Source organism: Pelodiscus sinensis, chromosome 12, assembly GCF_052426305.1.
Source record: "Pelodiscus sinensis isolate ZL-2025 chromosome 12, ASM5242630v1, whole genome shotgun sequence".
Lineage (NCBI taxonomy): Eukaryota > Metazoa > Chordata > Testudines > Trionychidae > Pelodiscus > Pelodiscus sinensis.
Genome location: NC_143063.1, coordinates 37,765,494 through 37,781,406, shown reverse-complemented (window position 1 = coordinate 37,781,406; position 15,913 = coordinate 37,765,494). Strand labels below are relative to the sequence as shown.

The 15,913-nt window shown below is 43.3% G+C and overlaps 1 protein-coding gene across 1 annotated transcript in view; it reads right to left on the bottom strand.

The window, feature by feature from the left end:
* The window catches only part of VAT1L (vesicle amine transport 1 like), a 97,673-nt gene that overhangs the window by 37,948 nt on the left and 43,812 nt on the right, over positions 1-15,913 (bottom strand). The window contains exon 7 of the mRNA XM_006122434.5: positions 13,391-13,585. Within this exon, the coding sequence (XP_006122496.1) occupies positions 13,391-13,585 (195 nt within the window). The remainder of the gene's footprint in view (positions 1-13,390; positions 13,586-15,913) is intronic.

Here is a 15,913-nt window from a genome sequence, read left to right as displayed (position 1 = left end):
AGTTCACTTAATTCAAAATAGTTAATTCAAATTAACGCATCTACACACAAAACCTATTTTGAAATAGCGCGTCCACACTAAGTGGGCCCTGAACCGAGGTTAAGGCTGGCCGGAACCAGTGCCGGCAGGGCATCAGGTTAGGACATAGCCTCAGGCACCAGCCCCACACACTAACTGAGCTCTGTGCTTAAAGGGACCCTACCCCAACCTTGGACAAACAGTTCTCAGGGTTTCCCACTTGTTTCTCTACCTTGATGAGGGACAGCAAAGCAGTCCTGTCTTGGAGTGCCCCAAGTGCCCGCACTCGGGACACCATAGCACTCGGCCACATGGACCCAGAGCTGCCCCTGGGCACACCGGTGCATCTCGTGGGGTCGTTGCCATTAGCCCGGCTGCACTTGCTGCAGGCTGCCATCTGGGACTGTCAGGATCCAGAATGCCCTGCGGGAGAGCGTACACCCCGAGGAGCCCTCAGAGATACCCTGGTCCTCCCCACCGGGGGCTCGTGCCCCATTCCTCCCTCATGTCCTTCCACTTACCCCTTCCTAGCCCCCCTTCCTGATGTCAAACAAAAGACACGTATGTTAAAAAATGGAAACTGGGTTTATTGAACAAAACGGGGTGGGGGGGGTGAACCTCTCGGGAGACTGGGAAAAGCAGGTGGGAGAGGGGAAGAGAGTGGGTGGGAGAGCGGAGGGGGAAGCCTGGGAGAAGGGAGCTGGAAGGGGGAAGCAAGGGGAACAAGGGGAAGAGGAAGCTCAGGGCCCAGGGTCTTGCCGGACCAACTTGATTTTCACGCAAACCTGCTCCTGGGTTTTCATGTGGCCTTTTGTGACCAGGCAGGCAGCTATCCTGCCATAGACGGCCACATTCCTCTGTCTAGTGCGGAGATCATGGATATTGGGGGCATGCCTGAATAAGGTCCATGATCTCCATCCTGGACCAGGAAGGCGCCCGCCTTCTCCAGCCCCTGTCAGGCTCCTGGGAGCTGGCAGACTGCTCCTGGGGAGTGGTGGAGGGCTGGCTGCCAGTGGCTTGCTGGCTCATGTTTTGGGAACACTGAGTCAGGGGCCCTGCTGGCCACTGCTGGCTCTGGGCTGGCAGGCTTGGAGTTGGCACAGGCACTGTGGCCAGGGTCTACCCCTTTAATGGCTCCGGGGCTGGAAGAGAGGAGAGTAAGTTTTCCTGGTTGTGCCCAGAGTGGCCACCAGGGTTCCCAGTGAAGGCTGGAGGTCCCCTATTTCGAATTAAGTGTCTATACAGCACTTAATTTGAAATAGCTATTTCAAATTTGGTATTACTTCTCGTAGAATGAGGTTTACCAAATTTGAATTAAGTGCTCTGCTGTTTCAAATTAATTTCGAAATAGCGGTTTGCATGTATAGACGCTATTAAAGTTAATTCAAAATAACGCTTGTTATTTCAAATTAACTTTGCAGTGTAGACATACCCTTACATCCCTAATCTGAGACAATCTCTTGCCAGATCCCTTAAAATAAATAAATAAATAAATAAATAAATAATCTTACTCACGTTCCATTTTCATCCACTTAGAGTGTATGCTCATTGTGTAACCAAGGTAAACTTCAAATGGAATGTGAGCTCTGTATCTACCCTGCACAAATCTAAGATAAATTGTTCTTTAGATGCACCTAGGACTTGGAGATTAGTTATTAGCAGCTTGTTCCCATGCTTATGGGGCTTTTTTTTGGTTGTTTTTTTAGTCTTGTCCCCTCCTCCGCTCCTCCCTCCATACATATTGCATTACTAAAAACATATTCAGTTGGACTGCAGCTTCTTAGAATTTTGTTAGCTTTGATACCTGCATGAGGTGTACCTTGTTATATTAAACAGTATCTGTATAAACAGCAGTGATTTACAGGATAAACAATTTAAAGACTTTGAAATGCTGATTTTTATTTTATGCAGTCATCAAAGCAAACAGAGTGTTACACTTCAAGAAAACAGCAAGGCATCTCTCTGGCAGAACGCAGTACAGCAATGTCTCATAATTTTGGATTAGTCTCAGAGGAATAGCCATGTTAGTCTGAAACAGGATAGATTACAAACAGGAGGCTGCCAGACAACTCACCAACACCACATTCTACAGGTGTTTTTCCTCTGATCCCACGGAGGAATACCAAAATAAACTACACCATCTGCTCATGAAATTCCCTGCTACAACTTGGGATCAAATCTATACAAACACCTTCCCAAATCCCCGACCAGGAATATTCTATCTGCTACCCAAGATCCATCAACCCGGAAATCCCAGATGTCCCATTATCTCAGGCATTGGCACACTTATAGCAGGATTATCTGGCTATACTGACTCTCTCCTGAGACCCTATGCCACCAGCACGCCTAGTTACCTTTGAGACACCACTGAGGAAGCTACAGAGCATCAGTAATCTTCCTGAAAACACCATTCTGGCCACCATAGATGAAGCGATTTATACCAACATTCCACATCATGATGGATTATTAGCTGTCAGGAACACTATCCCCAATGATGCCACAGCACACCTGGTGACTGAGCTATGTGACTTTGTCCTCAGCCACAACCATTTCCAATTTAGGGACAACGTATACCATCTAGTCAGCAGCACAGCTAGAGACACCTGCATGGCCCCACAATGTGCCAATGTCTTTATGGCTGACCTCAAACAATGAGCTCTCTGACCTCTCGTACCCTAGCATTCTTAGTCTCCTTATGCTGCATTGACAACAATCTTCATCATTTGGACCCACAAGGAGATCCTTGAAGAATTCCACAGGGATTTCAACAATTTCTACCCCACCATCAACCTTAGCCTGGACCAGTCGACACAAGAGAACCATTTCCTTGACACTACAGTACAATTAAAGGTGGCCACATTTCCACCACCTTATACTGGAAACCTACCAACTCTTGTTCTTACCTTCATGCCTCTAGCTTCCATCCAACACACATCACATGATCAATTGTTTACAGCCAAGCCCTAAAATACCCCAATCCCATAGACAGAGGCAAACACCTAGAGGATCCTTAACAGGCATTCTTAAAACTTAAATACCCACCTGGGGAAGTAAACAGATTGACAGAGCCAAAATGAGTACCCAGGAATTTGCTTCTTCAGGACAGGCCCAGCAAGGAAAACAACAGAACATCACTAGTCATCATCTGCAGCCCTCAACTTAAACTCCTCCAGCACAGCTTTGACAATCTACAACCTGTCCTGGAAAATGACCCTTCACTCTCATAGGCCTTGGGAGACAAGCCAATCCTCGCCAACAGACAACACCCTAACCTGAAGCAAATTTTGTCGAACAGCCGCACATCACACCTCAGACATACTCATTCACGAACCTGCAATAAACCCTGCAATTGCCAACTCTGTCCACACATCTATACAAGAGACACCGTTACAGGGCCTAACCACATAAACCACAATATCAGTAGCTCATACAACTGCACATCCTCTAATGTGATCTATGCCATCAATGCCCCTCTGCCATGTATATTGGCCAAACTAGACCGTCTCTGCAGCAAAGGATAAATAGAAACTAACCAGATATTAGAAATGGTAACACAAACCTGTAGGACAGGGGTTGGCAACCTTTTCAAACCAAAGAGCTAAGCTTCATCAAAATTCAGAACAAGCGGTCAACAAAGAGCCATATAAAAATGCCCATGTGCATGATTAAAAATATACAACTTAATATGATTGATCACTGACATGATTAATAGCATTAATGAAACATTGTACTCACAGACTTTATTTAATGGGACTTCTGCTGCTGCATCTTTTTGCCCCATTTCTTTGAAGTTTACTTCATAAATGGTCAAATTCAGCTTCATGCAGGCATTCAGCTGGTCTTCTGCAAACTTTGGCAGGGGATGTGGCGGTGCAGAAGTCAGGGTTGAGGTGTATGAGGGGCTCAGGGCAGAGCTTGGAGTATGTGGGAGGTGCAGGAGGCAAGGAAGGGTGCTGGGGGTGGAAAGTTAAGTATGTGTGTGGGAGCCCTGGGGCCAGATTACCTTATCTGGGCAACAATGGCTGGATGAGGGGCTGCACCAGGATCGCCACAACCAGATCATGGCCTCCCCTCCTACCCACACTGCAGCAGGAGTGGGTCGGCCGCCAGCCCTTTCTGCAACCAGATGGGGGCTAGTCAGTGGGGCCTGCCCCAGGATTGGGGCTGGGGACAGGACGCTGTGGCCAGATGGGAGACTGGCCTCAACTGAGGCCTTGTTGGCCAGGCTGCTGTGGGAGCAGCCACATCCCAGGCCCAACCCCAACTCCAAAGGGAAAGGGCTGAAGCTGGGCAAGGGCTGTGTGATGGCTGCCTGGCTGCTCCCAGGATGGCGCTACGCGGGGGGGGGGGGGGTCCTTGATCTGTTTCTTTATCCCCATTGCATACTTTGAAGGTCAAATCCAGGGCTCAATAGCAAAAGTCACATTAATTTCAAATATTAGCAGGAAAGTCCATGCCGCAGGAAGCCACACCACCCATACTGGAATATACATGATTTTTATAAATCTTACAGAGCTGAAGTACAAATGCTCCTCCTGAGCTTACAGCTAAGGCTGATGACAGACACAGAGAGGTTTTGTTCAAATTGTAGCCCCGTCTTTGGAGGTTTCCCTCTTTCATTATTATACAACATCAATTACAGAAGCATTTCCCTTAGAACAGTTTTGATACCTGCACTGAGAAGGTCATTTATGCCAGAGGATGTTTTCAGTGGAAAAGCTGTGAGATTAACAACAGAGGGTTCTTTGAAGCCACACAGTAGTGCCAGAAACACTAATACATTCTGATGCCTTAACCTCTTTCCCATCAGATTAAATACCTCTGTCAATGTTGCTGGTTTAGTCGGAAAGGTTCTCCACTCCCCATCCCACCAGAAATCCTAGAATTCCCTCATCATTGGGACATAGCTGGGACTGAGGGCACTGCTACAATATTCCATTGCAGCTAGTGAGGAAGACCATAAACTGGTGCAGAGAAGGGAAAGGGAATAAAAATGGGAATATTCAAGTAAACGGTTCCCTTTCAGATAGAATTACACAATCCATGCTCATATAATAATTTATTAAAATATTGTAACCAGTATCTTAAAGATACGGTGATTTAGGCTATTTCAGGAAAATTGCTCAATCCTGCAATTGATTCATGGAAACAATTAGGTGGCCCCATAGGTTCCCTTTCACTTCAAAATGATTCTAAGCATCTCCCATTTTTCATGTTACTCACCAGCCTCTGATGTCAGCCCCCAGCATTTCCATATCATGGTGATAAATGCTGCACACACAATTACTGCATTATCACTTTGTAATTAACATGTTACAAAGGCGTAATCACACTGTTATTTTGCAGCGTCAGGTATTAGCTTGGGTGAAATACAGTTAATTAATGCTGTACAGTAACTCTTGATACCTTATTACCTATCTTGTGGTCTGGAAAGAATGTCCTCCACTTGCAGCTTTCTGAATAGGCCAGTGTTTCTGAAGATGCACCTTTCCAGACCATGCCACACTGATGTCAGTGAAATGTTCACTGTGACCCAAAAGCAGCTACAAACATGGAGAAGTACGCCTTCCTATTGATGATGTCTGTGGCAAGACAGGTTGGTGCTAAAATTGGAATGTGTGCGCGCCATTTATTGCCTCTCCACAGTTAGGCAAACCCATTTGTGCAATGCTATTCACTATTTCATGCACATCTCCCAGAGTCACAGTCCTTCTGTAGTAATACAGCCCCACTGATTGACTTATCCACTACTAATTGATTTGTGACCGACCGATAGCAATCTAGAGTCACCAGCTTTCAGACAGCAATTGCCACATGCTTCTCTACCCAGAAGGCAGCTCACATTCTGGTGTCCTTGCTCCACAGTTTGGGGGCCAATTCAGCACACAGTTCCAGGAAGGCAGTTTCCACATTTGAAAATTCTGCAGCCACTGCTCTTCATCCCACACTTGCATGATTATGTGATCCTACCACTGAAATGCTTGTTTCCCTTGCCCAAAAGTGACAGTCTATCCAAGGCAGCTGCTCTGTGAATGCCAAAAGCAATGTCAAGCTGCTCGGATCCATATCATGCAGGATGTAGGATGCTTGCAAATCTTCCTACAGTATTAGGAACTTCATAATAAACTGTGCTGCCATGGCCTCATGATTCTTAACAGAGCATAGGAGAGATTCATTGGATCCATCCCTTCTCACTAAAGATGCCAGGAAACACAGCAAAGAATGGCTGATGAAAATATGACACACCAGAAAGCCAGGAGCCCAAAGAGGCCTGGGACAGAAAGCAGTGCATCATGGGATAGTTAGCATGGTCCCAGGACAATCCGTGATCCACTCTCCTTTCCCATAATACCTAGTGAGAGGAGATATTGACCTGCACTGTAGGATGCATACCCACAGTGCATTGCTTACACTGTTGATGATGAGGTCCCCAATGTACACATGGTCTGTCACCAGAGGGAGCTAATGTGAATAAAGTATTCTGATTTTATTTTTATTATGTTGACTTTTGGGTATCAACATAAATTTGGTTGACAAAACTTGGTAGAGTAGGCAAAGCTTTACTAAATGTTTATTTTATACTGATCAAAATTGTGAAATCAGATCACGGATTTGATCATTAGTTGCCAGGAAAGACAAACATATAGCTCAGAAAGTAACTTATGAACTGGGACTCTGGTCTAAACTTTACATTTTACACTGGAGTGTCATCTTGCCACCTAATCAGCCTTTTGCTACAATAATATTTTAAGTGTCTACCAGCAGAAAATTACCTGCACTCTTAAATACTCCACTGCATAGACATGCAAAATACTTGAGGCATGTCAACAGGAACTAATTCTTCATTTGGTTCTGCAGTTAGTGATTCGTTCCAACTAAATTTTCATTTTACAGTAACTGTGGGTTTTGTGTAGTCTCTTTTGGCTAACTCTTGTGTATAAATCATAAAATGAGGCTAATCCGAACCACTTGAGATCAAGCTTTTAACTCGGATTTATGGATGGGGATTTGCAATAAAGAATTAATCTTCATAAGTCAGCATCAAGGGATATAGTACATCACTAAAAATATACCACTGCAATCACTAGACACTGTTTACACTAGATCTATACAGATGTGATTGTAATTCCACTGAAGAAAATGGAGTCACTCCAGATTTACACCAGCACAAGTGAGATCAGAATCCAGCCCACTCAACAGTTTGTTTTACTCGTTGATGCAGCCTGCAAGACACTGATCTAAAGACCTTGAAATCAATGGGAAGATTCCTTACCATTCGGTCATTCCATTGACTTCAGTGGCATTTGAATCAGACTCTAAAATGGGGGGGCTCAAGAGAATGGAAAGGATTCGATCCCAGTTAAACAGTGAATGCAGTGCCTCCCTGTCCTACTCCTACTGAAGACAATGGCAAGTTTTTCCATTAATATCAATGAGAGCAAATTAGGATGACCAGGTGTTCCAATTTTATAGGGAAAGTCCCAGTATTTGGAGATTTGTCTTATAGAGGCATCTACTACCTCCTATCTCTGTCCCAACTTTTCACTCTTGCTATCTGGTCACCCTATAGCGAATCAAGGCAAATACATCTAACCCAGTGGTCCCCAACCTTTAGAGGCTCCCGGGTGACCGGGAGGTGGGGCCACTCATGCGCCGGGCGCCTGGGAGGTGGGGGCCACTCACGCGCCGTGCACCCGGGGGCGGGGCTGCGCGTCTGGGGGCACGCCAGGGGACTGGGATGCCCTTGCACCCGACGCCGGCGTGTGCCCTTGGGCTGGTGCTGGGGCCGCCCGAGCGCCTTGTGCCGTGGGCCTGGGGCTGGCGCTGCCACCCGAGCCACGCGCCTGGGGCCGGCACTGGCGCCGCTAGAGCACCGCGTGCCCGGGCGCCCGCATGTGCCCCGGGGCTGAGGCCGCCCGAGCGCCGCACACCCAGTGCCAGTGCGTGTCGCGTGCCTGGGGCCGGCGCCTCCCGTGCGCCGGGGAAGGGGCCAGCCCAGGTTGTCAGCGGGCGCCCACGAATGCCCCGGCGGGCACCGCGTTGGGGACCACTGGTCTAACTAAATAGCTGGTATCCTGCAAGTCATTTAGCAACCAGCAACCAACTAGAAACCAATGTATTAATTCAACCACATAGAACAGCTATATAGATAATACTTATTATAATGCACCCTGCTTCCTATATGGCTCGCTTAGCTAAATTCGGAGAGAGGATGGAGGTGCAATACATAACCTAGTCATTTGTAGATTCATCTCTGCTGAATGAAGGAAGAAAGGAGGACAAAAGGTACATCTGGAGTAGGCAAAATGATTAAAAGCAGTACTGCACCACTTCTGAAAAATCAGGCCACTGACAGATTTAAATAGCTGACTTGAGGGACCAAAGTGTGAAAAATCTGGCTTCTTTGGCTTCTGTTAAGAAGAAATGAACAGGGCCATGTCAGTGTAGGCTGCATTGAGTGCTCAGAACAAGATTAAAACCCCATTTCACTCTTCAGATGGCACCAACTGAACTTAGTTTCCAACTTGAAACAGATGCTGGCCAGTGAAGAAGTGAATATTCGATTAACTCTAGAAATTCAAAATTTTCCAGAGATCCAGAAAAAACCCTTTTTCGAAAAAAACGCATGTAAACCTTTTTCTTAGGAAGAGCAGTTATTTCAAAAAAGGGTTTATTTCTATAAAAAAGCATCCAGACTACTTTCAAGCAAGTCTAGACGTGCCCGAAATGTCCTCATTCACAATTCTGGAGATCACTCTTCTAGCATCTGATTTAGTGGGTCTAGTTATGACCTGGATCTTAATACATTTAAAAAGCAGAAGCACAAGGGGGATGGGGGGGGAGAGACCCGGTGTGAACCAGGAATCAGCTGATCCAGCTCATGCCAGGTTCCCATGCTGTGCACCAATCTTTTAAATGTATTAAGAGCCAACAGGCACAACATCCAAGACTGGGCACGAGCCGGGAATTGGCTGATTTCCTGCCTGCGCCTGGCCTCCACTACCTCTCTTCCATCCCTTGCCCCAGGAGGAGACGGTGCTGGGGGAAAACAAGGCAGCAAAGGGGGGGGGGGGGTGTTTACTAATCAGAGGCAGCAAGGGTGGGATGGGGGAGAAGTGAATAGTCGCTTACATCGCTACTAGGTCCATCATGTTGATTTTGCTCTAGAAAAATTAATCTGGACATATTTCCTAATGTTTTGAATGAAGAGTAATTCTTTATAATTAATTAAAACCCCCAACAACTCCCAAAACTCTGGGATCATTATATTCCTGAAAATGCCAGCCAGTAACACATTTTGTAAATTGCTTTCTAGATCATGAAAACTGAGCAGGATTGATAAATGAGCTATATTTTGCCAGGCTGCAGTCTTGAACAGATGGATTTCCATATTCCTCATACTAATGTCAGAGAGAGAGAGAGTTCGCATACTGCCAAATGTTACATGAAATGTTACCAAACAAATGGAAGAATATTGCTTAAAATCTCCCAGTAAATTCTCATCATGTTGACTAGAAGATTACCCTGCCATGTATAACCTTTTTTTCTACTGTTTTTTCTCGGTCCTAAATTGTGTAGGCTCATAATTGTCATTTTTAAGTGCCTCCTTACTTTAATGCCTATGTAACAAATAAATCTACAAGGAAACAGCAGCATGTTCAGCTCCATCACTTACACACTCATGTCACTTAAATATTTTAAAATATTGTGCAATCCCATTTAATAATAATAATAAAATATCAGACTCTGCATGTATTGATTTTAGAATTTTATTCTATTGTCCATCATAGTAATATCTGACTACTACTGGTTTTATAGGGAAAGTAAAGAAAGTCTCTGGCACTTCTCCCTTTATAGGGTCAGATCTCTGATTGAAGGGGAGGGTTTGGGAGAGGTTTAAGAATAAGAGGTGTTTGAAATGTTTCACTTATGGCAGGGATGTTCTCTCGAAGAGGGAGGCTTTGCATGGTTTCCCAGAAAGGTTTAAACTATGGATTTGCCTGATCTCCCCAAGAAGATTGCTAGATGGATCCTCTAATAGAGAATGCTTTACCTGGGCCTTGTGAGTTGCACTGTCACTGAGGAGTGGTATTGTCGTGGGACTTCATAGACTGAAATTTGGTTTGGATGTAGCTGTGGCTCAATCCATTAACTGCTTTGAAAATTAGGACCTAGGCCTTAAGTTGATGTAAAAAGGGAAGTGGGAGGAGAAACTTGAGCATCGAGTTGATGTGCTCATGGCAGCCTGAGCCATGGAGAAGGCAGACAACTGCACTCTTCACCCCCGGATCCTGTGCATCCATCTTTACATTCAGCTTCAGATACAATGAGTTACAGTAATCCAGCCCAGATGTGACAAGCGCTTGGATCACTGTGGCCAGGAAGAAAGGACTAGTTTTCCTAGTGAGCCACAGATAGAAAAAGGCATTTTTAAGAAAATGATGCTAGCAGATCATCCCAGGACAATGAAGAGAGGCGTTGATGAATTGGGGTGTGGGTGTACATTGTCATTGGAAGGTGGGTACCATGTCTTGGCCAGTTCTTCGAAGTGTTTCCCCTTGTTGGTGTGATCTGGGTTCAGCCTCAGTCAGACACTCTTCATCCAAGAGCCAATTACCTGTAAGCATTCAGTGGCAGTGGTTCCATCAGTTGAAAAGGAGATATAAAGCTGAGTTTTATCAGCATACTGGTGGAAACTAAGCCCATGAGCAGGTATATCAGCCCACATTAGGCCTGAGTGAACTATGGATTTAAATTGAATTTGGATAGTAGCATGAGCAACAGGCTAAAAGAATGCAATCCAAGAGAAACTCATGAGAAGGGAAATTGTTTTTATGAAATTTGTGTTGTAGTTTAGTGTTATTTAAGATTTGGGATGGGAGAAACACATTTTTAAAAAATTGAGTATCAGAGGCAGTAAGCTGCTGTTTTATCCCCCTTCATTTATTATAACAAAATGCTAGGTCCAGTAGTTAGGGAGAAACATGGCAAAATGAGATAAAACCTTGAAGAAAGAGGCCCAGTCATTAATCTTGTCTTGACCGGGGCGAAAGACAGAATTCGCCCCTAACGTTTCATTTGGCCTTAGCTAAGATCCCATGACAAACAATAGCCTCGCTTGTTTGTAATAACTTTAAAAAAACAACAACAACAAATAGTCTGGTAGCACTTTAAAGACTAACAAAACATGTAGATGGCGTCATGAGCACACAAAAGCTCATACCACCATCTATATGTTTTGTTAGTCTTTAAAGTGCTACCAGACTATTTGTTGTTGTTTTTTAAGTTTATCCTGTACAAACTAACTTGGCTACCCCCTTTAAGCTTCTTGTTTGTAATAGTGTATAAAAGGCAAGGTCTTTCTAGGAGTCCCTTGCAAGAGTTCTCCCTTACCGCTCTGGAGTACCGCTTTGGTGGGATGGTTTCTCCCAAGTCTGATCTGGTTGTTAAATATTTTGGCCAATGCAATTGTTGCCGCGAGGGTACAGAATACAGGTGTGTGCACATGCTTACATCTGTGTTTTGGATGTAACAAACACTAAGTGGCCACTGACCTAACAAAAGGAATAATTATGTGGAAACTGAGTTGTGGTAAACCTGAAGAAGTGGGCTGTGCCCACGAAAGCTCATGATACCATCTACATGTTTTGTTAGTCTATAAAGTGCTATCAGACCATTTGTTGTTTTTTCCAGAATAAAATTATTAGGAAAAATATTTCTATCATCACAGCATTTCACTATCTCTGCCAGTGGTCTGAAATAGACACTGAAGAGAAGCTGAGATACTATGAATCTTTCTGGGAGGAGGAGCAGTTACTCATCACCACTGAAGAGGAACAATTAGAGTCACTGTAGTGCTGAGCCCAGAACTCATGTAGGCGTGTTGTTAGTACCTTGTGGCCTACTGATTCAAAGGCTGCAGAGTGATCCAGCGGGGTGAGCATGAAGATCTCACATGTGATAATAGCCCAGTGGTGGGCAACCTGCAGCCCATAGAGGTTTTAAGTGTGGCCCACAGGACATTTTATTTACTGCTCCCCATGCACAGGATTGCCAGATGTCATTGATTTCTGTCCACATAGTTTTTTTCCCCCAGCATTGCTAAAATGACTCACTTAAAGCAAGGGCATGCGAAGTAAGGGGTGTGCTCATTGCACCTAAGGTTGACTGTGTGTGTGCTCCGTCTACATCCAATTAGAATGCTGCTATGGTTCAGTTGCACACCCCACAAATTCTAGGTACACAGGCTCATTTAGCTAAACTACCCAATCCCAGGCGTCCTTCTTGGTTATGTCAATCTTCAAGCCCACTGAGATGAATGAGGGCCACTCATGCGGCCTATTCATTAGCTCAGGTTGCCCATCACTCCATAACCTGAGGAGGTAATCTGCTATGCCGCCTGAGCAGTCTCTGTGCTCTGCCCGATCTGAACCCTGATTCTGAAGCATTCAAGTATTTGACTGATATCACACACAGCTGGAGCTTGGTGGTTACTACTGTCTTGCAGAAGCAAGGTAACAACAGGTCAATCACAGCCAACATATGCTGCTAGTATCTTTTGAATAGCAACTGTACAACCACAAATCACATTTAACAGAGTTGGGAAAAACAACCATCTTAGCTATGTGTCAAACTTGGAACATTTCATAAACTCAAGACAAAAAAATTAAACCTCCAGGTCTTACTATAATAAAATTAAAAAATAAATGTCTGTTCAGTCTGCTAAGACAACCAGATATTTCTTCTATTAACATTTTAGGAATAGCACAGTTTTCAGAATATAGTGGCTTGGTAAGCAGCAGACTAATTTGATCACAATCTTTTAAACAAAGTTGAAGCAGCAATAGAAAAAAATTGTCCCTGAACATTTATTCAAATCAGAAGACACTTTTGATCTGCCCAGCTCAGTAACACACCTGCATTCACGAGAGGTTAGACGGATCTAGCACAAATATAGGCAAGAAACAAATCTCTATCTAATGAATTGGACTAACCATTCATTGAAAGCAGATTGAGTAGTATTCAACTATAACTTCTTAACTTCTGCAATTCATGCTTCATTGCCAAACAATTCACCCACTCACAAAATAGAAAGAATACTATGCAACAATCCAACATTTCATACATTATGAGTATTTGCAACAAACAAGGAACAAATCATCTGCAAAAGCAAAAGTTATTCATTGTGGAAATGTGTGCATCATTCTTGACAACAAAGAAATGTGCCACTGTCAGGGGTTTTGCAAACAGTTCACTCTCAGAAGAAAATGTGTTGGATAAATTACTGTAAATAATTTTCTCTGATTTCATATTTCAAAATAATTATTTACTTTATGAATTTAAGAAACAAGGGAGGGAACCTTTTCCCTACCTCTTCCAGGGCCCATAATGAATCAACCAGAGGCTTGATCTTCTTCTCATTGTACAGTGTTATCAGTTTGTCCATTATGCCCTTAATTAGGCCACTTCGACCCTGTTTGAAAAGTAGATTTAGCAGAGAAAATCCAGCAATGACTTTATTCTCTTCATACAGCTTGATAGGGTTCACTTTCTCAACCTGCCACCACTAGAGAGAAACAAATGGCATGAAGGTTAACAGAACAAACTAACACACAGGAAAAAGGGTTTCACAATAATACTGTGTATGCAAACAGCTTATTAGCAATCTAGATGAGCTTACATCTCCCATGGAAGAATAAGTAAGCGTAGCATAAAAGTTCTCTTCAAAAGTTCCATAAAAGGACACAACATTGATTCAAAAGCCCATGAATTTCAAGGATATTAAGAAAAAAAACAAAGCAAAAATACAGAAGCTCTGTTTTGATGGCAGCTGAAGGGCTAGGGTGAAGGAGAAAGGATTTCATGAAAGAAAAATGTGAACAATAGCAGCAGAAAGGCACAGTATGAGGAAATAGCTGCATGGAAAACTGAGCTGTCTTATGTAGAAAAGTCTCAGAGGGCTAGTCATGTTAGTCTGTAACCTGAAAAACAAAAAACAAAACAAAAACCAATGAATAGTCCTGTAGCACCTTAGGGTAGATCTATATAGCAGGGCTAAAGCTGAAATAAGCTACGGAACTTGAGCTATGTCAGTTGCATAGCTTAAGTCAAAATAGCGTATTTCGGCTTTTGGTGCAGTCTACACAGCAGGAAATTGAAGAAAGAGCACTCTTCCTCCAACTTCCCTTACTCCTTGTAAAATAAGGGATACAGGAATTGAAGTAAGAAGTCCTCCAGCTCACCATTATTTCGATATTATGTCAAAATAACTGCTTGTAGTGTAGATGCGGACTATTTTACTTTGGAGTAACACCAGTTATTCTGAAATAACACTGCTGCGTAGATGTACCCTTAGAGACTTAACAAATTATATATATATAAATATATAAATAAAAGAGAGAGAGAATGAATATCATGAGCTTTCATTGGCACAACCCATGTGAGACCCATCTGAAGAAGTGGGTTGTGCCCATGAGAGCTCATGATTCTATCTATTTGCTAGTCTAAGGGTGTGTCTAGACTACAGGGATTTTTGGGAAAAAGTGGCATTTTTTCAAAAAAAATCTTTACCTGCATCTAGACTACCACTGTGTTCGGTCAATAAATCAAAAGAACGTGGCTTTTTTTTTACCGTGATAAACCTAGTTTTACGAGGAATAATGCCTTTTTTCAAAAGTGCTCTTTCAAAAAAAAGGTGCTATGTAATGCAAACTGTGCTTTTTTGAAAGAGAGCATCCAGACTGCCCGGGTGCTCTCTTTTAAAAAAAGCGGCTTGCTTTTTCGAAAGGACTGGTTGTAGACTAGACGCACTTTTCTGAAAGAGGCTTTTTTCAAAAGATACTTTTGAAAGAGGCTTGCAGACTAGACGTAGTCTAAGACACTACAGGACTACTCCTTGTCTTATGTAGAGTAATGGCTATAAAAATACACTTGATTGTTTTTTGTGCCCAAATTCCAAAATTACCAGAGCAGTCTTATCCTAGCCACAAGGTTTGCACAAAGAAACAGGGTAGACAGACATGTAACTAACTGATTTGCATATGAAGCTCAAATGCAGGTTTTTGCTGGGCAAAAGTAGACAATTGGGAGAATCGGATGGATAGTCCTGTGACCAAGGGGCAGGATTTAGGAGTCTTGAATTATATTTGTAGCTCTGCCAGAGTCTTCCTTTGTTAACCTTAGGGAAGCTGTTTAACCCCTCTGTAAAAACCTTAACTCTACTTCCCCCCAATAGCCCAACCCACCAAAAATATCATACAATCCTCACTGCTGCTCTAGCTCCTGCTGAAGTCTTGTACATTAATACATTAGGGAGTCTTGAATGATCTCTAATGATGTTATTTTTGATGATTTTAGCCCCAGGGCAGCCTTGGGAGTGAGATCCCACATCTTAGCAAGTTTTAGTCTAGTGGGCAAAATTTTAATTAATTTTTTTTTATAGTTCTTGGGAAGAATTTTCAAAGGGTTAATTAGATTAGTGTAAAAAGCAGTTTACATCTTTCTGAACAATTTGGTGCACTATTTAACATTTTGATTAAATATTCTCTTATTGTTTTTTCAGCTTCTGGAGATGGCATTATTACCCCCAGTAGCCATTACAAAGCAGCTATTGACTCATTCTGGTTTAAGGAATTTTAATATAGGCCCAGACATGTTGACTAGAGCTTTTGTTTTAGCCTACAACTTCCATACAGTTTATCACCACCATAGCTCCAGGGTACCTGGTTTCAAGACAGTTGTAATGTGCAACACTGTGGATACCAAAGTTTTAATCTGATTATGAAACACTTATAGCCCCGCCTAGTGGTTTGTGTTAGTATCTTTCAAAAAAAAATACTATTCTCCTGGCCTCTCTTGGATTCAGATGGAGAATCAGTAGCTCAAGGAACTACTT